The sequence below is a fragment of the Symphodus melops genome (genome assembly GCF_947650265.1).
Source record: "Symphodus melops genome assembly, chromosome: 12".
In the NCBI taxonomy this organism is placed as follows: Eukaryota; Metazoa; Chordata; class Actinopteri; order Labriformes; family Labridae; genus Symphodus; species Symphodus melops.
Genome location: NC_136702.1, coordinates 5,614,563 through 5,637,559, shown reverse-complemented (window position 1 = coordinate 5,637,559; position 22,997 = coordinate 5,614,563). Strand labels below are relative to the sequence as shown.

Genomic DNA, 22,997 nt, shown 5'->3' with positions numbered 1-22,997 from the left:
GATGTAGGGTTTATGGGTCTAACTGTAAACATACTCGCCTGTAACTGATGGATTTTTCTTGTTGCCTGCCAAGTCATTATTTGTCATCTTGAATAACTTACTGTAAATCCAACCATCACAGATGCACTATTGTTCTAACCCCCTTTTTACATTAGTCTAGCCTTTGAACCGCTTGCTACTGAAAATAATTTTTACACGCACGTCTGGTAGTTAAAATGTACAGACGCTTCACTTAAAGAGGCTGTAACTCCTGAGGAGAATTTTTAGGTACAATGCAGCTCTTGAGAAAGACAAGGGTGCTACTGCTTTGTAAAATAGCATGCAAGCCGCACAGAGCCAGCTGCCATTCCTCTTACACCATGCCCATTTCCTCATGGAGCTAAATTTAAAAATGAGAGCACGTCGCTCAATGTGATACTCTACATGGCAGTCAATTATGGGAAAAATCGTTGGTGCAGATTTGTTGACCTCGATTCTGAGAGCACATGAGAGTGTGTTTATGTATGTCATTCACCATCACAAAGTTGCAGCCATTTTCTTGTGATGTCACGCAAAAGGTGGAAAGCTATTTAATCTTATAATTCTGTGTGCCAGGTTGCAGTTGTATGACAGAAGTTTTGATGATTAATAGACACTTAAAAAAAGAATGAATTGGAGAAATCTGTTTGGACTTTGGCCCATATTTCAAAGGTTAACAAGAACCTTGAATATTCTTAAGCTACATTAGCTTTAGACAACAGCTGACATTAGAACTTAACTACTTCCATTAGCTTACAGGAATTTTAGCTCGTAGCCTAAGTGGCTAAATGCTAATGTTAGCTGATGTCTGACAATGAAATTTGTCTTAAAAAATACTTTTTACAAATATCTTTGGATTTTGCTCTAATTTTCACTGCTAAGTTGCTTAGTATTATAACATTATTATAAAGATACTGATTTTTTCAAATAGGCCTATACTTAAATTATTTGACTTAAAAACGTAAAGTCAGCATGATATAACAGCATGGGCATGACATTGATAAAAATGTGTAAAGGTGTACTGTGTAAATATGTGACTCTACTCTAACAGAGGCTTTAAGATTGTCTTATAGCTTTAACTCTCTACATGTTCTACACAATTTATGAAAATAACATTATAATATGTATACACAATTGTACATTTCTCTGGTTGCACAATGAATATTATTTTATCAAATCCGTGATTTCTTGCTTGAATCTGTATGTTTGTATTTCATAGGTCGGACGTTTTGAAATAAACCTCATCAGTCCAGACAGTAAAACTGTGGTGCTGGAGAAGAACTTCAAAGATATCTCGTCCTGCTGTCAGGTTGGTTTTATTTTTACTTGCTTTATTTTTGCTTCTCTCTCCTCTCCCTCTGCAAGGCCCAAGAATGAGCTCAGACTGCATTTGCATTTCTTTTTTAGACATCTAATGCATTAGTTTTTTTTCTTCTTCTTTTTTTCAGTACTTCAGGCTTTTTATTTCGGGTCCATAATTGGAACGCAAATTACACATTTATCAGTGGTGAAGAAATATGGTTTACAATATAATTCTTCTTAAATAGAAGTTCTGTATTAAGATAATGGACTGTCTTGTGTGGGTAAAGTGGTAATTTTCCTAATTGAATGGAAAGTAGGAGACTGTCAAGAGTGATATTAGTGTCCCTGACATGTCTGGTCTTTTTTTTTTCCAGTTTTGTCTGTATTAGAGGCCTTTATACAGTGATACAAAAGTACAACTCTCAAGTTTATATTTGTCTCCTCTCTAATGCAGGGTATCAAGCAGTCCGACCACTTTGGTTTCATCTGCAGGGACCAAACAGAGTCTGGTCCCAGTCAATATGTGTGCTACATTTTCCAGTGTGCCAGTGAATCCCTGGTAAGCCCAACAAAATATGTACATCAAAAATTACTGCAGCTTTCTTAAACCAATACCTTGTGCATTTGTTATGCTTGTGTAAGCCATTGTCTGACCCCATGTGTCACAGGTGGATGAGGTGATGCTAACCCTGAAGCAGGCTTTCTCAACAGCAGCCGCCTTACAGAGCAACAAGACCCCCGTCCAGCTTTGTGAAGCCTGCCCCATGCATGACTTGCACAAGCTCTGCGAGAGGATTGAAGGTCAGCCACCCCACAAGCAAACAATCTTCTGTAACTTGAATATGTTGATGGATTGTCTGTTTGTAAAGTTCAAACATGAAAGTGAATTCTTGTTTCCTCTTCTGTGTCTAGGTCTGTACCCGCCCAGAGCAAAGCTGGCCATCCAAAAATACCTCTCCCAGCTGACTGACAATGAAAAGGCTGAGGTTTTTGAGGGAGTTCAGGTATGGCTGCTCAGCCTAGAGAAAAATGAACATTATCTGCAAAATAAGTGACAAATTAACAGTTTTGTGAGGGTTTAATTTCTAGTTTCAGTTAAAAATCTAAAATGTTGCATGTGCATAAACGCAGTATTTTCTTCCCTTTGGTTTGGATTGTTTGTGTATCTATCTGCAGAAATTAAAGCCTGCATCGGACCAGGAGGAGAATGAGTTGGTTATTTTCCATCTGAGGCAGCTTTGTGAATCCAAACAAAAGTCCCATCTCCACCTTGGAGAGGCCCCTCAGGTAAATATTATTATTTTTTACCCTGCACATGATTAAAAAAACATTACTGTCCCAAAAACTACTACACAGTACTTAATTGTTTACACATGGTATTCTTATTTGTCCACCCTGATGCATAATATTCAGACCTAATAGCCTTATCAATTGAATCATTGGTACATTTTATAAAGCTGAGGAAAAATCACATGATCTGATTGTGGATTACTAGCGTGACGCAGCCTGAGGCTTGCATGTTAAATATTGTTCTCATAGCAGAACCTCAACTACAGTGTTTTACATGATCATGTGGTTTTCTAGTGTGCTTCTACTGGGTCGGTACACTAAGAGCTCATCTTAAAAAGCCTCTGCTGTCAGATTTTATTCAACATTTCTGTTGCGATCTTTTGTTGTCTGACAGAATGCAGCTAACAGCTCATCAGCAGGTGACGGCGCAGCCACCAGCAGTCGCTTCAAACTTGATGTTCTCAAGAACAAAGCCCGCACATCTCTCACCAGCTCCCTGGAGAACATCTTTGCAAGGGTGTGTCTAGACAGAGAGTTCTGTCTTATACCATATCTTATTCCATGTTTTCCTTCCCCTCCTGCTTTTATTTCTATTTAATTTCTTGCTGTGATTTTACCTACATTTTGTCCTCTTTAAGTTTATCCCTAATTCTTAAACTGACAGAAAATAGCTCCCTTTGTCTTCCTTTGAGTATCAGTTGCTGTTTCTGTGTCATTGTCATCCAGGGGATTTGGATTGACCCACATCTGTCACTGAGACAGCAGAATAATTCCTTAGGAGAAGAATCAGGGCAATCTGGGACGTCTGCTACCATCAGTTATTGTCTTGGACAATAAATACTATCAGTCTTATCAGCTAATATTTTTCCTCTTTGAAACTGTCAATATTTTTTAAAAATTCACGTATTTTTGATGCATTATGAGTCCACGTTTTTCTTGCAGTCTTGATAGTACAAGTTGCAAACATTCTCTTGTCAATGTTTTCTACTGATCTATTAGGGTTTTTTTCCCCCCAGAACTTTTGCATCGTGTTGTCTTTGTAATTTTATTATTATATAATCATTTCTATTACCAGGGCGCAAGCAGGATGAGAGGCCGTTTGGGAAGCATGGGAAGCTTTGAAAAGGTACGTGTCCTTGCGGGCAGGAACATGAGAATTCCCAGAAGTTCACTGAAGGAACTCTGGGAATTCTCACTTTTTAGACAGTGTGATTTAAAAGCAGGTCCTTTCCAGCTCCAGTGTGATAAACTTAATTTCACTTTTGCCAGTGTCAGTTTTAGTTTCAGGCTGTGAACATTTGTGTTTTCACGTGGAGTCTTGAATTGGCACTCAATTATTCCCACATAGTTTTATGATGAAGTTTCACTGGCCTGCAGACAGATCAGCACAGCAGGGAGAGTGTTTACAGGGCTGTCAGAGAACCATTTGGAGTTGTTGGCTGCAGAGTGTTAATGCTGTGCAGAATGTGGAGTGAGTATGTGATGCTGTCCCTGTGACTCCCCAACATGCAGGATGGAGTTACAGTATACGACATCCACTAAGCAATGCACGCTTCCGACATTTTAAAAATAACATGGCAATTTATGCAGCTCACTATGATTATTATCTTTCATCACTTAACTCAAATAAGCAGTTGTACGCTCAATAAGCTGTTAAAAGTTAAAATATCTGTAGTTCCCATGTAATGTGACACACATCCTCCCTGTCAAAACCTGATACCTAGATCAGGGGTTTCCAAAGTTTGGAATCCAAACTCCTGCGACCCCTGAAATAACGTTGCGAGAGACGAGGGAGCCCCTCTGTACCTGGAAGTGGTGAAAGCTAAAAGGTCAGACAGGTTTTTTGTACAGTTGTAAGGACGAAGGACTACCCAAAAGACTTCACAAAGCAAAGAAAATACTTTGTTTGCCCAATCATCATTGGGCTTTAGATCACGATGAAGATCAGCTCTGCAAATGGCTGCACTCTGTCAGAACACGAAGGGGGAGGAGGAGGTGAGGCGGTGAGCTCAGGGACAGATGAGGTATGACCAAGGTCGCTGTTTGTTTTGAGAGACTCGTACGAAAGAGTGATATCTACTCTGGATGGAGTGCAGACCTTTTAATTTTCACCCTGGAAAGACGATAACTCAAGTGACATCACTTGGGGCAAGTCATTAGATTGTCAAATCTGAGGTGTTCCCCTTTTAAGAATAAAATGATGATAATAAAGAATCATATTAACATAAGAATAACAAATGGAAAGTCACAATAACAGTCAAAATATGTGTAGAATGTGATGGTAATTTTACGAGCATCTTGTATATCACTTAGATGTTTAAGGGATGAGACTGTTGCCCGTCTCACATGTTCAATTGTGAGATGGTCAGAGAATGCTGTTTACCTCGTGTTGGAGTGAACAAGTTCTCATTTGGGAATTATGTCAGGATGCCGATGTCTTATCAAGCAGGAAGTTCAGTCAGGAAGTCCAGTTGTGCTGAGCCATGCCTGTCCGGTCTTCCTCTCCTTAGCCAAGTCATGGGACAGAGTGCTACACTCTGACAGTGTCTTATCAGTGTTTCCTAAAATCTACAATTAAATCATTCCGTGATCAGTGATAACATCTGTACAACAGACTTTTTTTTATCTGCGCAAGCAAGGATTGTTGAGATAAAGACCATGGCATCATCAGACCTTGCAGTTGTTATTTAAAGGGAAAGAAGTTGTGAAAAGTTTGGCAGAATGTCCCCTGTCACGTTCGATCTCAGGGAGGGAGGTATGTAAAAACACGATGGAAGCAGATTGGGTAGTTTTTATGTGGAGTTCAGGCACTGATGTCCTCCCAACCAATAGTGTGTGATGCTGTGAGTCACAGGACTTAGCCCATTAGAATACAATAGATGTGGGAGTTGTACCAGCAGGCGTGAGGCAAAGCTGAGTTCAGAAGTGTTGAGTGGAAAGTTGAACCTGGAACGAGTGTTGCTTTGGGGTTGCATGGCCTAGGTGAGTGCAGACCTGTAACTTGAGTGACTAAGTTGGTGTTAAGTTTGTCAGACGAGGTGTCTTTGGAATAAAGGTTCTAGCTATGTATTGTTTCACTCTCAAAGTGAAAATTAACGTCATTACTAATAGTTTAGTTTTAACTAGAAATGTATTTAATTAAGAGGTGTTTGTCAGTGGATCACAAGTTTAGCTTTGCAATTTTCTCAATTTATTTCATTGTTTTCACATGAAAAAGAATGAAGACAAATCCAACAATACAAAATTCCTCATGATAAATATTGGTTTTTAAGGAAGCTAAGAATAGCTGGTTATTTTCACATGCTGTTATCATGTATCATATATTTTTTCTATCACATAACAAACGAATGAGATGAATGAACATTTCATCTCAACCAAAACAGAACTTTGTCGTGTCCAGATTACAAGATAATCAAACTGGCATTGTGAGTAACCAAGCTCCGTTGTTTAAATGTGGAAAACAAATGATCAGCCCTTACTATTAAAAGACAAGATCATTGAAACTCAAGATAATTGGAATATCAACACGCTATCATACATAAACAAGCTCTCATGTAATCAACAACAGAATCAGGAAGTTATATAGAGAAAACAAACTGAAATAATGTAATTATTTATAATATATTGTAAAATATGATATATTGTGTCCACCTCAGCAGGATGAGGAGTCTCCTGGTCACTCCCCTCCAGGTTCTCCTCCCGCATTCCCAGACGACGACCCGGAAGGCGGCCTGCAGTTCCGTCGACGTGCTCACACCTTCAGCCATCCACCAGTGAAGAAACGCATCTCCTTCGAGGGCCAGCCGACCACTCAGAACAAACCGCTGCGCAGACAACAGTCGGTTAACGTAGAGCTGTTGCAGAGCAGGTAAAGTACACTTAGCTGCTAGAGTTACTGTCCTCCTTGAGAGGAGTGATCAATGCACTGTATGCATCTTTTCCTTGTACTAAAATCTCCCATAGGATTGAGCTCTTGTGATTTGTTTTGAAGATATGGCTGATGCTAACTGTGTTTAAAAAACAGAACCTGATGCTTTCCTTAAAACCAGTTTATCACTAAATATGTGTCCAACCTTTAATCTTTACAGACAATCTAATCTATTTGCAGCACTTTGATCAGTCCTAAATCTGTCCACCTTCTGCTCCATTATTCTAAAACAATAGCATCACGCGTTTCCTGCCTCTGTTTTGATCCCTCATGACTTTCTATGGAGTTTTTTTTTCTGTTCTGCTCTGACCATAAGCTTTTGTTTGTTTTTTGTCCATTTTGTGGGCACTTCGTGTTTGGCTCGCCCAGTCCCTTGGCTGTCTCGAGAACGCGCAGCGTTTCAGAGAGCGAGTCCACCTTCAGCCTCCCCTCCTCCTTCTCCGCCCCCACTTTCCTGAAAAGCATTTACCAGGGCTCGCTGGGCTCCCTCAGCTCCCTGGCAGACAGTGGGAGCCTCAAGAGGTGAGAGGGGGTGCTCAGACAAGCCCACCCCCCTGCGTAGACCTGAACACACAGAGGAGATGGGTGGGAGGGACCAAGTGTTTTCTTGCTGGGATGGCTATACTCGCATACGTGTTGGCAGTCCGAACTTTTAACCCTCCCTGTATCTTTAAACCTTGTTCTGTCTGTCATCAGCAAAAAAACAAAAACAACAACTATCCAGCTGTTCCTTCCCTCCCCCAAACTTTATCTACAGCTGGACTCGCCCTCTTCCTGTATCTCTCTGAAGTGGAAGGGGATGCTGATGCACCCCTCTCTTGTTGTACTTGCATGTGATACAACGTTTTTTGCACGGCATAATAGTATTTAACCTGAATACAAAGCCTTTATTAACTGCATGCCATCATCATTTCACCTTTATGCGGCCTCGTTTCAGAAGTGTGTATAGAGATGCTTTAATGTTCAGTTGCACTACCCAACACAGCTAACCTAGTATGTTCAAGGAAAGATTCTCTCCAGGGTCACTAGATTATAAATGTGTTACAACACAGTTTACTTGATCCTGCTGCACAGTGCTGCACAGTGAGATCACTCTCTCCCCAGAGCAAGAAAACATTACGAAAGGTAAAATGTAAGTTAAATCAGTTGAAGAGACAATAAGTGCAAAGAAGAAAAGAGACAGTTAAAAATTAGTTTGTTAGTTTTTTTTTTTTTTTTTCTGACCAGGCAAGAGTTCACATGCTGAATAATCTTATTAGATACTGAATCAGGTCACATCAAGTTATACTTATGGATAGCAAAATAAAATTCTTAACTCCTCCAGAGTGCTAAGAGGTCAATCAAATAATTAACATTTTCTCGTTCAATCAAAACCAACATTTAATATATACATGTTGGTTATATTGCTGCTTTATTTATGTTTGCCTTTTTTGTAATTTATCATTTTACAAATGTGTAATTCTCATGCTTTGTATTCTGTTGAGTAGTGTAGTTACTGTATCATAAATGTGGTAATTCAATTAAATCCCCATAACATTAACTGTCTTCAGGACGTCGTAAACTTTGTCATTTTTTGTTTTGGTTAATTTTTATTTATATATTTATTTTTATTTTTTTTGCTGTGTCAGTAAAACAACTCTTCCTGCAAGAATATGAACATTTTACTAGTTCTGCTGGGGTTTCACTGGCTGTGTTGTGATGTAGTTGTTAACTTCATGTCGCACCAGGTTGCAGGTTTAAAAAGAAGTAAAATAAAGAGACGCTGGCCTTTACTCGCCATTTTTTTCCCACCTGTTTTCTTCCCTTTGCTCGTACATTTACCCAAATTTTAGGTTTCTGTCCATAAACCTTTGCAGCCTCTCCACATAACAACCATGCACATGATTTTGGTTGCTGTTGGATTCTTTTGGGATCTTTTTATTTCCATGTACTTGCCAAGTTTTTGGCAATAGTGTCTCTACTGTTGTGCAAAACGATCTGTCTAATTATAGCTCTGATGGAGGTCAAATGTGAGTAGAGTGAGGCAGTTAACTTAATATTCTTCAACCAGGAAACGCAGTTCTCTTCTTCACTAACAAAACCAAATTCATTTTTTCCAGGAAATGAAACAAGCATGCATGCACTTCGAGCTGGGGCAGTTTGCTGCAACTTAATATAATGTCTCCTACAACAGGGCTCTCTGCTTTATTAACATGGACATTTGAAGTTGGTCAATCCTTTGTATGTTCAAGGTTCATCCAGACTGTTTCTTATTACCTCACGATTTGCTGATGAGAAGCTTGTATTAAGTGTCCTGGGATGTCTCTGAGTGTGTTGATGTACTTAAGTGTGTGTGTGTTTGTGAAAGCTTCTGAAAGTGTGTTTGTGCAACACGATACCTAAGTTGTTTATTGGCTGTCTGTAACGCTTGGTGCTTCTCTCACAGCAATGGGGAAGGCAGGAACAGGACTCTGTCTGGCTGCAGCAGCGACTCAGTGAGTGGAGGTCTCCCTCCGACCCCACGCAGGGTCTCCTGGAGACAGAAGATCTTCCTGAGGGTCGCTTCACCCATGAACAAGCCGTCTGCCTCCATGCAGGACTCGGGTAACTCAATCCTGCAAGCAGTTGAAGGGAGGCACAACATGCACAATGTATACACTCTGAATAATCCACCTATGCATAGAAAATGAGTACAAGGCAGGCCACAAAGAAGAGTCTTGTGGAAAGTTTCTATTCTTAAACTTTGACTTTAAAATCCCATGCATACTGTATATGGGAGAAGTAGTGAGGGTAGTAGGAGGAGAGAAATTTCCAAAATCATCCTTATCAGATAAACAAAGATAAAGGAGCTTGTGAAAGTGATCCTCCTACCTGTTCTCATGGCCTGTTTTCTTGGCTCCAAGATCCTCTTTTTTACCCAGGGGGAGCTTAAAAAAGGAGCTCGCTGTTTATTCTCACATCCAAAGCTTTTATATCTATTTAAGCTGCCTCTTTAAACAGGCAGGACTCAACAACATGGTAAGATGATTTTAAACAAAAAAAGAATAAGCTTAACGAGGATTAGAGGCTGGACTTGGTGATAAGTATATGCAGAAAATTAATTTTATAGTACCCTGTGTGGCTTGGTTAATTGTTCATGGCATGAATGAGCAATACACAACCCCAGTAGCTGATAATAAACAAGCAATTTAAATGCTTTGGATTTATAAACTGGTGTAATTGAAGGCATGATTGGTAATTTTCTCAAGATACTCTTTTTAAGATTTTGTCAGCATGTACAAACTTTGACCAATGTATGCCACGAGGTAGCAATTTAATGAACCAATCATGTCTCCCTTGCACGAACCGACACTCAAAGCACGTCACCGATGACAGAGTTTTGCAGAGTTTGTTGTGTTTTTTTAAACGTATATGTAGTTTAGTGTTTACTTACTGAATGATACTTTCTACAAAATATAAGGGGAGGAATAGGAGCACAGAGGGGAGGTTGTGGGTGTCGATGGAGCACTGAGGAGTGCTACTTTTAAAATCATGCACGTTTTCAAAATTACCAACCCTGCCTTTAATGATGGACAGCTTTATTTTCTCAGGAGAAGACCTATTCAGTAATCTAAATCAATACAAAAAATCTTACTTTACAAAATCACTTTTTGGTACATCGGATGTGCTGAAGTTAAAATATGTACCGTGCTTTAAAGATGTTTCCTACATACTAGATAACTTCTACCTTTTTGATTTTTCTTTTTTTAGACCACTCTGATGGCAGGGAGCTGTTGCCTCTCTCACCTTGCGTTTTGAATTCGACTCTGGATCCGTTGGGGCGACTTGTGCCTTCGGAAAGTGCCCCCCCAACTTGGGACAGGCCTAAGAAGACGAGCGCTGACTACAGTGCCCTCTGGAAGACGGCCATCCACCAACAGATCCTCCTGCTGCGAATGGAGAATGAGAACCAGAGGCTGGAGGGTAAGTAACTTAGTGCACATTAAGATGCATAATTTGCCCTAAACAAATCCTGACTTGACTTGGTCACATGAACGACAAATATGAAAACCAATTTGTCATCGATATTTGGTTTAGAGTGGTAGGCTATTTATAATGGTCATGGGGATTGAACTTCCTTTTCTTTAGTCCTCTTCTCACACTCATACACTTTAAGTGTTGATTTCTCTTACTAAAGCTTTGTTGAGAGGGAAGGACGGCTCAGGGGAAGCCACACACTGTCATTACTGTTTATTTTGAGAGGGCCAAATCTGCAATCTTGGTTATAAACTCTGGAGCACATCTTTATTTAGAGCAGTGTTTTGGTTTTGCATACACAAACAAGTAGCTGCATGCAGACAATAAAAAAACATTTAAGAGGTTACAGTGCTTGTAATTGGGTGGGTGGGTGGTGGGGTGGTCTAAACTTATAGTTGAAATTACAGCATTTAGCATTTTGAAATAGCACCCTCTATTAAACCAGATTGATAAAGGTCCACCCTAAAGCTATTATTTTGCTATTTTATCATTATCTGTCTTTAAGGAGGGAGTAAACAGATATGAGGAGGGATGGAATTGAGCAGAGAAAGTAAAAGCCATGGGAGAGTGAATTAGCTGCTATATGACACATTACACTCCACCTTAAAAAAACATAACAGTGGAAGATTGCATTTTGTGTCAGTAGGCTATAGCTATGTTTGCATATGTAGTTAGCCCCTTGACTTTTGGGAAGAACTAGGTGTTTAGGCTACCTTGACTTTTGGCCCCAACATGCTTTTTAAGTCTGTTAACAGACAAATATTTACCGTAAATTCCGTACTATTGAGCGCACCTGGATATAAGCCGCACCGGCTAAAAATAAGTAAATAAATGTATTTGTACATATATAAGCCGCACTTGATTATAAGCCGCAGGTGTCCACGCTATAACAAGAGCTATTTACACAGACGTAGGCTACCGGTAACATCCGCAAATACTGTAGCGTCCGTACGGACGTTAAAGGACGACGAGAGCGTTCAAATAATAACTTTTAATAATCCGATCACTGTCGGCCGTGACCACGCCGTTTACAGCAGAGAGCAACACATAACTTGCCGTAACAATCCAACTCTCTCCCCCAGCGTTCTCTCATACAGCCACTCAACACGTCCTCGCTGGTGCATTCACTGACTCTCCACATAATCGGAATTATGAACACATTATCAACTACTGACTTTACAACATGAACCGTTACAATACGAAGCCTAGCCGACGGTGTCTGTAACACGGCTGATGAAAAAGATGACCGTAATATTTTTCACAAGAAAAAGTCCATCCATTCACTGCCTCAGAATGACTTCATTACTCACTTCCTCAGTCTCTGTTGTCGCTGTCAGTGTCATCTTAACGTGCAGCAGCTCTGTTAGCTTCTTTGACAGCCAGGTCGATCGCCTTTAACTTGAAAGCTACATCATATGTATTTCTCCGTGTGTTTTCCATCATGAGGGTGCGTGCATAAAGCGCAAAATGACTGATATTAAGATCCGACGTGACGAAGTCAAATGTTTTTGCGGCAGAAGCTCATTGTCCCCCATAAAAAATCCATGCATTAGCCGCACCGGAGTAGAAGCCGCAGTGCTCGAAGTGTGAGAAAAAAGTAGCGGCTTATAGTCCGGAATTTACGGTACTCTCTTTCAGACGCTCTGGAAGTAATAAGCTTCTAATAGCACTTAACAAAGAAACAAATCATTTAGCTAACTCTGTTAACAAGCCAGACGCTATTTTTAGCTAGCTGCTATTTTAGATAGCAAAGTGTAATAATAACACAACAGCTCAGCAAAAACTACTCGGTAAAATAATATAATCATGAACAATGTTTGATATAACATTTTTAGATTAAATCTCAAACATACCACATGGATAAATAGTACTTTTACAATTGAAAGACATCAATGGGTTTTAGACAAGCTCAGTGGAGTACATTTACAATAGACGGTTAAAACAAAAAGTAAAATAAGGTCTTATTATGGAAAATTATTAGTGGTATCATAAACACTGCTTCGCATTTCAAACTAGAAGAGCATGTTGTGTTTATGTCTCACCCCAGAATTAAACTAAGGAGATAAAGGCCTCACAGATGTTTTTCTTCCTGGGATTAGCTGTTCTGTGTAGCCTTTAAATTTTATTCTACCAACACATCTCTTCCCTTTGTTTGTTACTATGACACCAAGTGCTGGTCTGAGGACCTAACTGTGAATAAACGGTTTCAATAGAAGGTAAGCAATAGGCAGGTCGATGTTTTGCATGATTCTGGGTGTTAGGTTTTCTAATCACTCAATTCAAATCACTTATTTTAGTTGCATGCTCTGGGTCTTTATAATACTGAATGTGTCTTTTGCAAGTATTGTCCTTTTGTATTTCTCCCATCTCATTATGTTGCTTTCTCATGCCTCCACAATAAGGATGGATCTTTGGTGTTAATATGGGAACTGTGGTTTGTAGCCTATTATGTACCTTTTTTCTATGGTAACTGGTGTAAAGGGTTGAGGGATAATACTTGTAATTGCTCTTAAATCTGGTGTCTCTTAATTAGCTTCCTCATATTGTATAAAAGCAGGTACAAAGGGGTTTAAAGCACTGTTTTTGTTAGCATTTGGTCTTCAGGGACAAGAGAATCTTCATAGATTTTTTTTTTTTTCCAAACATTTTGTCAATCGTCTCTTTTTTTTTTTCTGTGATTTTTGCAGCGAGCAGAGATGAGCTGCACATCCGCAAGATGAAGCTGGACTACCAGGAAGTAGGCCAGTGCTCTAAAGATGTGCAGGCATTGTGGGAGAGAAAACTGACCGCCCCAGGCAGAATGACAGTCCCACAAGACAAGGAAGAGATGTATCATGCTCTCTGCCAAGGTGAGAAGTGTATGTGTGCACATTTGTGAATGCATGCCTGTGTGTTTGTTTAGATCTATCCAGGTCCTGAATATGTGTTATCTGTGTGTGTATAGGCGTTCCGAAGAGCAGGCGTGGGGAGGTCTGGTTGCTCCTTTCCCATCAGTATCGGCTGCGTCACAGACTCCCCCAGCGCCAGCAGGCCCCAGACACCCCCTACCATGACCTGCTGAAACAGCTCACCGCTCAGCAGCACGCAATTCTGGTGGACTTAGGTGTGTATACAACTGTAGAAAAAGGCTCTTTGTTGTCTTTGAAAGAAAAGAGACAGAATTTGACTCTTTAATGACATGTAATTTAAATTTGCCATAACAATTACAGATACAGATGCACTTAGAGGAAGCTTAAGTTTAACACATTAGTAAAGTTATTTTTCTTTATTTTATTCCTTTGTGAGATAACTACAGAAATGAGGACAGAATAAAATGAAATTGTCTCCTTTATACTTCCTAAGTGGAGCTCGTTTTGTTGGAAGCTCATGATGTAAACATGGTGTCTGTCTCTGTGCTCAGGCCGGACCTTCCCCACCCACCAGTACTTCTCTGCCCAGCTGGGTGCAGGGCAGCTTTCCCTCTACAACCTCCTGAAAGCCTACTCTCTGCTGGATACAGAGGTACATTGTTAAAACCATTTATTTCCGCCATTTCGCATCACTGTTCAGATGAATTGCATGAATGTCATAAAACAGGTGGAACATCTTTCCTTTAATTTTGTTTTTGCTGCACAGGTTGGTTACTGCCAAGGTATCAGCTTTGTAGCCGGTGTGTTGCTGCTGCACATGAGTGAAGAGCAAGCCTTTGACATGTTGAAGTTCCTCATGTATGACCTCGGCATCAGGCAGCAGTACAGACCTGACATGGTCTCTCTACAGGTCAGTATATAAATGGACTGATGAGCCACGACAATATTATCTATCTAATTTCTTTGTGATCAAATAATCCTCTACATTTAAGACATTTGAGATAATTAAGGGTTTAACATCCAAATTTATCAAATGAGAAGAAAATCCAAAACAAATTGCAGCATTTGCCTAATGTACAATATATTAACCTTTATTTAACCAGGTTGGTCCCATTGAGATTAAAAACATCTTTTCCAAGGAAGAAGTATATCTTTAAATGATCAGTAAATTAAAATTCCATGTGACACAGATCTGTTGGGTGAGGTGTTTATGCATAAATGAAAGTCTATCCCTAACCCAACGTCTAAGTGGCTCCTTAGACCGTGCCTCTAAGTTTATGTGGTATTTGTCTTTGGAAAAAAGGTCATAACACTTTTTAAAAATATTTTACGAGAATATTATATATATATATGTTTGTTATTGCAATATTCAATACAACCACTAGAGGGTGAGGTGCTACATTTTCTCAAAATCCCAAAGCTGTCAAAAATCATTCCTGCTGATTTTGAATCCTGTGTACATACACACAGCCTCTTCTTGTGAACATGACTTTAATATCACTGATCACTTGATAACAAAAACCCTGGACAGAATATTTTAATTCACTCCCTAAATTGTTTGTCTCGGAAAAATAACAAGAACAATACATTTAGGCCTTATGTTTCATGTTGTGTGTAAGAAAAAAAAAACTATCTAATAATATTCTGCCCAAATCTGTATTACATTAAATCATTAATCAAAGAGTGTCATGAAATGTCTGAGGATCAAACTTGATCAAGCTTACCTCTCAGGGCTTCCATACTCCACACAAGGTGGCATTCATTTTAGTAGTGCAAAATAAAGTGCAATGTTTTTACAGTTTGTAAGGGACTATATTTAACACTCAAGCACACTGGAGTATTTCATTTGTTGAGTGTCATGTGACTGCTGTGAAAAATGTTGTGCTGGTGAATAAGGCAAACAGAAGTTAAATGTCTCCACCTCCTCTTCAAACCACACCTGCATGCCAGCTCTGTTAGCTTCAATGAAACATCAGCTGACCTCACCAGGGTTAAAGCATCAGCAGGCGTGGTAATGTTTAATCTACATCAGGTAACTATTTAGCCGAGCAGCCTGCCCTCTTAGTTCTGTCTGCACTGCGGTTTTGTTCTTTACAGCCTTATACAAAGGTTGCATAGAAAAGAGGAATTTGTGCTCTCTTTGCAGTGTCTCAGCACGAAGAGGTAAAGGTGTTCCTTGTCTTCTTTGTAACAGTCAGGAAACTGTTAGACTGATAACAGTCTAATTTTAGCATGGGCTAACTTCTGCTTCTCTATGCTGTGTGCCGTGGGTTGCTCTGTAGCACTTGTCAGGATCACTGAATTGCACTGTTTGAGTAAGTAGTGCCTATCAGACTCTGAATATTTGAGCAAGTCTGCAACACTACACTGCTAACTCTAAAATAGCTCCCTGCTTGGGTAAGAGTTCCTCTGCTAGCTTATAATTGTTAGATAGCCCTGTGTTACTCCTCAGATCCAGATTTACAAGTTTGTTCTGGCACAACATGTTTAGTCCTGTATCTGTGTGTACCATCTGTTTTGAGTTTGTAATGCTTGTGCATTTTTTCACCCAGATTCAGATGTACCAGCTCTCCAGACTGTTGCACGACTACCATCGGGAGCTCTACAATCACTTGGAGGAGCACGATATCTGCCCCAGCCTCTATGCAGCACCGTGGTTCCTCACTTTGTTTGCCTCACAGTTCCCCCTCAACTTCGTTTCCCGCATCTTTGGTATATTTTTAGAGTAAAAGTTCCCGTGTGTGCTCAAACACAAAGGCTTATCACCTCAATTGCTATTTCTGAAAGAGAATGACATGAAAATAGTCTTAGAATAATTAAAGCTTCAAGGAGAGGTGTAGGTTGATTTATTTCTGTGCATGTGTTTTGTTTGTTTTCTAGATTTTGTATTCGTTCAAGGCACCGGCGTGATCTTTAAAGTGGCCCTCTGTCTGCTGAGCAGCCATGAGAAGGAGATAGTGGAGTGTGACAGCTTTGAGAGCATTGTGGACTTTCTGAAAACTACAATTCCCACACTAACTCCCACACAGATGGAGGAGACCATTGCAAAGGTACCGTGGGAAGTTGAAAGTTTGAAGTAGAGTCCCGTATTAATACTTGTACTCTGTGCATCATTATGTATCATATACACCATACACACTCCTCACTTAACATCGAATCACACATGGAATTACTGGAATGTCAGGTCCGTACAAATAGAAAGATTTTAGTGTCGAAGTTAATTCTATTTACTTTGGGAATTCTACGGATATTTTTAGTGTTATAAATCCCACTTGCAGACTTCCTTTCTACTTTTGAAACTAAAAGTCATTTAAAAGAACAACAAATCTTGAAAGGACAGAAAATCAAAACACATCAATGTTTAAGATTTATTGTCAAAATAATTAATAGGAAATACAGTTTAATTCTATGTTTATGTTTATATATATATATGTGTGTGTGTATGTGTGTGTGTATATATATGTATGTGTATATATGTATATATATATGTATATGTATATATATATGTGTATGTGTATATATATATATGTATGTATATATGTATGTATATGTATATATATATATATATATATATATGTATGTATGTATATATATGTGTGTGTATATATATATATATATATATATATATATATATATATATATATATATATATATATATATATATGTATATATATATATATATATATATATATATATATATATATATGTATGTATGTATATATATGTGTGTGTATATATATATATATATATATATATATATATATATATATATATATATATATATATATGTATGTATGTATATATATGTGTATGCATATATGTGGGGGGAAAATGCATCTTAGAGGTAATATTGATCCGGATTTAAAAAAAAACAAACTGTGGCTGTTTGTGTTAGGCAAAAATCCGCCATTCTCTTTTCAAGGCAAGGCAAGTTTATTTATATTGCTAATATTAACAACAAAGTTATTCAAAGTGTTTCACACAAGACATCAAAAAGCTTCATGACAGAGGAAAGAAAAGAAACATTAAAATTCAAAATCATTGTGATTATTCAATCTGAAAATATGTAATCTGAAATATGTTCATGCGAAAATAAATAATTGAAGGAAACATGAAAAGAATTAAAAGTTATAATGCAGAGTGAAACACAATGACCAGCACAATGGTCTTTTTTTCTTTTTTTAATTTGGTTGTATTTTGTTAGAACTTAACTCTGAGTCATTCTGCAAAATTAAGATGAATAAACAGAATGATATTCATCATGAGAAGTTACTACTCTCCAGTCACCATGATGAAACCTGCTTTTTTCTCTTAACCTCAGTCTCAACTGTTCTTACTCAACTTGTAAATCGTTCACTATGTTATGTAAGAATGTTACTTCCTTTGTTAAGTTTTGGAGAGCAGATGGGAACTGAACTTTTAAGCAACTATAATACAAACAGGTGCATTTATGGAAGTCCAATATCTGAGTTGAGTGTGTAATTTTAGCCTGCTATGGACACAAACAAACCAGGTTGAAACATTAATTGACCAGCATGTGTTGGCCTTTTCATGGGAAAATGTTTAAAATGTCACAGACTGACAGATTTAACTCTGAATATACATTTTTCTGGACCACTCTGTAACAATTGGCTCCGTTGGCAGAGCCAGTCGTCTCTAAAACAGCTCCTGCAGCCACATGTCCGATGTGTCCTTGGGCAAGACATTAAACCCCAAATATCTGCTGCTGCTTCGTCTGCAGCGCATGATTGGGATTAGCGTATGAATGGGATTAGTTACTTCTGATGGTCACTTTACTTAGAACCCTCTGCCATCAGAGTGTGAATGGGTAGGTGTGACATGTGGTGTAAAAGTGCTTTGAGCCCATTTACCATAACAATATCAAAATACCACAACGACTTGTCATTTTCAGTCATCAGTCTCTCTCTGTCATTTTCTAGGTTAGGGAGATGGACATCTCTAAGCAGCTGCATGCGTATGAGGTGGAGTACCACGTCCTGCAGGATGAGATGTTGGATTCAGGGCCGGTGCCCGATGACTCAGACCGACTCGACAAAGTAGAAAAGACAAACGCACAGTTAAAGAAACAGAACATGGACCTGCTGGAAAAACTTCAGGTAAGAAAGTAAAGAATTACATTTAGATTTTTATCGACACACACGCCTCATCTTCACATCAGGAAAACTGCCATATGATTTTCAATATGTCAGTCATGAATGGTTGGGGGAATTCACTTGTTTGACATACTTATTAACCCATTGGTCAGCATCAAATTCCTTCTTTAGAAGACCTGATGATGTTTTCCCATATTGTTTAAAGATCCACTGATGTGTCTACTGACAGTTTCTCGGACTGCCTATAGATGGCACTAAAACACAAGTTAAAGGTTGAGTGTTCCTGATGGTAAGACAAAAGGATTGAATGTAGATACTGTATGTGTATACTCATAGCATTTTCACACCTTTTTATAATGTTTTGTAAATGTATCTACAACATGGAGAAAGTGATTTGTTTTTGATCAATTGGACTTTTTTTGTAACAGATTATATTTGATCACACTTTTGTTTACATACTGTGCTCTGTGTCTGTCCCAAAGTCACACCAGTGCTAACTTCTCATGAGTTCTAATAATGTGTAGTATCTGTTTTTGTGTGTGTATGTGTGTGTGTGTGTATGTGTGTGTGTGTGTTTAATTTGAATCTCTATCCCAACATGTATCTTTGCATCATACCCCGTGTTCACTGATGTGCAATCTCTGTCCTCCAGGCTGCGCGGCAGAAGATCCAGACACTGGAGACGAACGTGGAGAACTTCCTTTCTCGAGAGAGCAAAATGAAGCACATGATCCGCACTCTGGAGCAAGAGAAGGCAACGTACCAGAAGACTATCGAACGCATGCGCTCATGCCTTCCTCATGACACCCTGACAGATGTGGAGATGACCCAGATCAAAACAGGACCCAACGGAAAAGCCAAAACTGCCGCCAAGAAGCCCTGATGGCAACCAGGATGCTGGCTGGCTGCTCAGGCACAGACTGAAGTGAACAAATGGAGACTGCTGAGCCCACACAGCTATTGTTCTGCTGCACAAGAGTAGCAGTGTTCTGAAAAAGCCTGATGTCTGGCCTTGAGACTGTATGGGAGATATCTATGTGATATTTGTCAGTATAAAGTAGAGTTGTGGGAGGATATTTTCAGTTATATTAGCAAACAGACTGTTCTATGAGTGCATCCAAGCTGCTGCTGCTGCTGGGCCTCATCTGTTTCACTGCCAGTTTAAAGGTGAGATGAGGATGCACAGCTATCCTCCTTATTCAGATCGTATTGAAAATCATGGGGGATCATTTTCTAGATGACACAAAAAAATAGTGTCTGCCTCTACAAATCTTTTGCCTTGAAGTATTTACTACCACAAAGGCAGTGACAAGAAGGTGCCTGCTGGCAAAACAGTCCTCTGGGCCTCAGGTTAAATTTCAAGCCATTATGACAGTGTGTATGATGCTGTAGTTTACCCCTTTGTTTCACTTGTTTTGGAAGTTATTTTAGACATGGAAACTATGCCTCTTGTGTAATCACACTGCTTTGTCATTTCCTTTCGTTGACTTGATTTTTTATTTTTTATTTTTTTTGTGAATGTAACTGCGCTCCAAAGATCAGTGATCACATTCTGTGTTTTAAAACAGAGACATCTCGGTGCCACACCTGCTGGCTTTACATTTCTGCAGACAAACGTATAATCTCATTGCTCGCCTTGTAGCACAGCACCACAGCCTTCACATGAAAGCTCTTTCGTACTTGCTGGGGTTTTTTTGTTTGTTTTTTTTTTTTTCAAAGGAGGAAGTGTTTCTTCCAAAGCTCAGGCAGGATGTGAGGTCGTCTGCCTTCTCAGTTTCCTGTGTGACTGACCGCAGCGTCGACTCGTTGTAGCACCAGGCTCCAAAGTTCACACCCCGTGGGAGGCACTGAAAAGAAAAGAAGAACTGAAGGTGTAAGACTGATATGAATGTACAGCACATGCTTTTCTTCTAAAAACGTTCGTACATTTGAGTTGTCATCGGAAGGAGAACAAAGGAAGCAACATCCTCCTGTCTTGTAGTTCTTGAAGGTGTAACTACAAGCAGGTGAAGATTTTAAGACGCGTATCATTCGTTTATTTGCTGTCTGTCCTAGTTTTATGTTTGCAGTGAAACCTTGTTGATAAATTGAGCGTAGATTTTCCCTTTTTAAGTGGAATAAGCCTCTTGTGATACTTAAGAATATATATATGTAGATATATATATATGTGTGTGTGTGTGTGTATCTGTACATACAAGCTGTGCAGAGACCAGTCTAGCTGTATGGACAGGCAGTTCAGATAAGTGTAAAGTGCGTCCCTGGCTCTCTCTTTAGTTCTGTTTTGTCCCACCTCCGTGTCTGACTCATCGTCACCAGTTCAGATAAAAAAGAAAATCAGTCTTGGTCCCTACTCTGCTATTATAAAACACCCCTATATTAAAACCAAGGTGATGTCTAAACATTACAAAAAGTGTTCGCTAAAAGGGTCTCTCAGACTTCCTGTCCTTGGTGATGATTTGAGGTGAACACGTCTGTTTAAGGTTTTTTTTTTTTTTTTTTTTTTTTAATTTCAAACTGAAAACTAATCGGAGACATTGGTATATAATACAAATATGTTGTGTTAAGCAATCCTGTGTTTGCATGTGCTGAGAACACTCCTACTTTTGCTAAGCTACAGGTTTCACATAAAGTTTGAAAGGTTAATTAAAAAAAAAAAGTATTCACTGTCATAGGGACATGTACTTGTGGGAACTGAGGTTAAAATGTTAAGTACCTCCAAGCAGCAGGGATACTTTCAACTGTGCAGAAGTGAAACATATCAAACACATCATTCTGATATACATGTTGAAGGTTCTTAGGATACAGTCCTACACACACCTCACAATTCTATGTGTATTTTTCATATTTAGTGCTTGTGCAACTATAAACTGGGGATTGAACCAAAGATGTGATTGATTTTTTTAAAGAAAAGAATGAATGACGATTCATTTCATCAAAAAAAAAAAAAATGCTGTACTGTAAATGACTTCTGTTTTTAATGTGATGACCGTTTTGTCACTTTGTGGGTTTTCAGCATCCGTTAAACTTGTTCTTTCGAGCTTAAGAAGATACCAAATAATATTCACAGACTTGTTTACTCAAAGCTCTTTTCTTACTCCTTTGTGCCGAAAGGTAATAATGAACTTTATTCCATTTTATTTGGAGACATGAGACTGTCTTCAGTATCATCATGGTGGTCAGCAAAGGATCTTTAACGTAATCAGTTGATCAAAGTTCTGACTGCTTAACCCATTTAGACCTGAGGAGACGTCTACGTCTTATAAGGCAATGAACGTGAGTGCAAAGGAATTTTTAATTTACAGTTAAAGCCAATAGTTTTATTTTTAAGGTCTCTATCTGATAGAGAGGCTAAGACAACGATTTTACCAAACGTTGAAATTCTGTTCAGTTATTTTAAAACCCTTCAAGTTGATTTCAAAAGTTACTTTTTCAGGGGGCGTTTTTTTTTATTTTTAAAAAGTGTCCTTGGATCTAAATGGGTTAAATGTGTCTTTATCACTTTGTTTTGTACTGTACTTTCAGAAAAAGACTCAGACTGGCCTGTTTTTCCGTCAACATGAGGGCTACACAACAAGAAAAGAAACTTCAATAAAATTCACTTTGCCTTCTTCCTTACCTTGTCTTCCCTGTTCATTACATGCTCTCATAAAGAAATCATGTTCCTTCACTGCTCTACAAGGTAGACAGTCAAGTGCAGGGTGTAGCCTCAAGCCTAATGGTCTTTGTGTGTAGACATTTTATTGCAACCGAGATAGCTTAAGAAAGTTTTACAGAACTCAATTTAAAGGCCTTTTAAGAGCTGTACTTTTGTTAACGCCTTGGGCAAATGAAACTACAGGTGTTCAGAAAAAAATAAAGTCTTGTATGACTGGCCTTGAGAGAAGTAGAAATGGGTTGTTTGTTTGGCGATCAAATAGGTCTGTTAAAAAAACGTTGGTATAGGTCTATGATTCCCAACCAGGTTTACTTCTGAGTTTCAAAGGATACAAGAAAGGTCTGTCTTCGACAGTCCTGTGCAACTGGCCCTGGTGTAGTGATGTCACAATTGGGGCAGACACCTCCTTTCAACTCAAGCTGCTGGAACAGTGAATGGAAGCATTTAATCGGCCATACGAGGCGCCATGATGACATCTCCTAACCCCAGAAAACAATGTATCAAAATGTTACAGGAGTATGATAAATCAAAATAAAGTATTTGCTTGTTTTGATCTGACAGATACATAGATTGTGGCTGCTTTGTTGGATTTGACTGTGACATAGATAAATGGTTGTTACAACTGTTGCATTTTACCAATGAATGATATGAGTCACACATACCGTACATAGAGCTCTCGCATACATGGACCCAGTGATGAGAACACATGCACAGCCATCTCATAACATTTAACTCTAAATATTCAATTATTTTCTGTAATATGCACTTCACGTTTATTTTTATTTTCTTTGGTTCAAAGATTTAGACGATTTTAACAAATCTTAGAAATGTTATGGTTTTAAACA

The 22,997-nt window shown here is 38.8% G+C and overlaps 1 protein-coding gene across 3 annotated transcripts in view; it reads left to right on the top strand.

Moving 5' to 3' along the window:
- The window catches only part of tbc1d4 (TBC1 domain family, member 4), a 31,872-nt gene extending 9,760 nt beyond the window's left edge, over positions 1 to 22,112 (top strand). Inside the window, exons 5-23 of one of the 3 annotated variants that reach the window (XM_079358282.1) lie at positions 1,238 to 1,327; positions 1,775 to 1,879; positions 1,989 to 2,121; positions 2,233 to 2,324; positions 2,497 to 2,607; positions 3,005 to 3,127; positions 3,686 to 3,736; positions 6,270 to 6,478; positions 6,908 to 7,060; positions 8,964 to 9,121; positions 10,268 to 10,480; positions 13,222 to 13,383; positions 13,479 to 13,637; positions 13,935 to 14,035; positions 14,150 to 14,293; positions 15,936 to 16,095; positions 16,264 to 16,433; positions 18,324 to 18,500; positions 19,150 to 22,112. In XM_079358282.1, coding sequence (XP_079214408.1) covers positions 1,238 to 1,327; positions 1,775 to 1,879; positions 1,989 to 2,121; positions 2,233 to 2,324; positions 2,497 to 2,607; positions 3,005 to 3,127; positions 3,686 to 3,736; positions 6,270 to 6,478; positions 6,908 to 7,060; positions 8,964 to 9,121; positions 10,268 to 10,480; positions 13,222 to 13,383; positions 13,479 to 13,637; positions 13,935 to 14,035; positions 14,150 to 14,293; positions 15,936 to 16,095; positions 16,264 to 16,433; positions 18,324 to 18,500; positions 19,150 to 19,380 — 2,742 coding nt within the window. In that variant the 3' untranslated portion in view covers positions 19,381 to 22,112. Of the gene's footprint in view, positions 1 to 1,237; positions 1,328 to 1,774; positions 1,880 to 1,988; positions 2,122 to 2,232; positions 2,325 to 2,496; positions 2,608 to 3,004; positions 3,128 to 3,685; positions 3,737 to 6,266; positions 6,479 to 6,907; positions 7,061 to 8,963; positions 9,122 to 10,267; positions 10,481 to 13,221; positions 13,384 to 13,478; positions 13,638 to 13,934; positions 14,036 to 14,149; positions 14,294 to 15,935; positions 16,096 to 16,263; positions 16,434 to 18,323; positions 18,501 to 19,149 lie in introns of all 3 variants that reach the window. The other 2 variants (XM_079358281.1, XM_079358283.1) reach the window with 2 other exon arrangements.
- Positions 22,113 to 22,997: the final 885 nt, after the last annotated feature.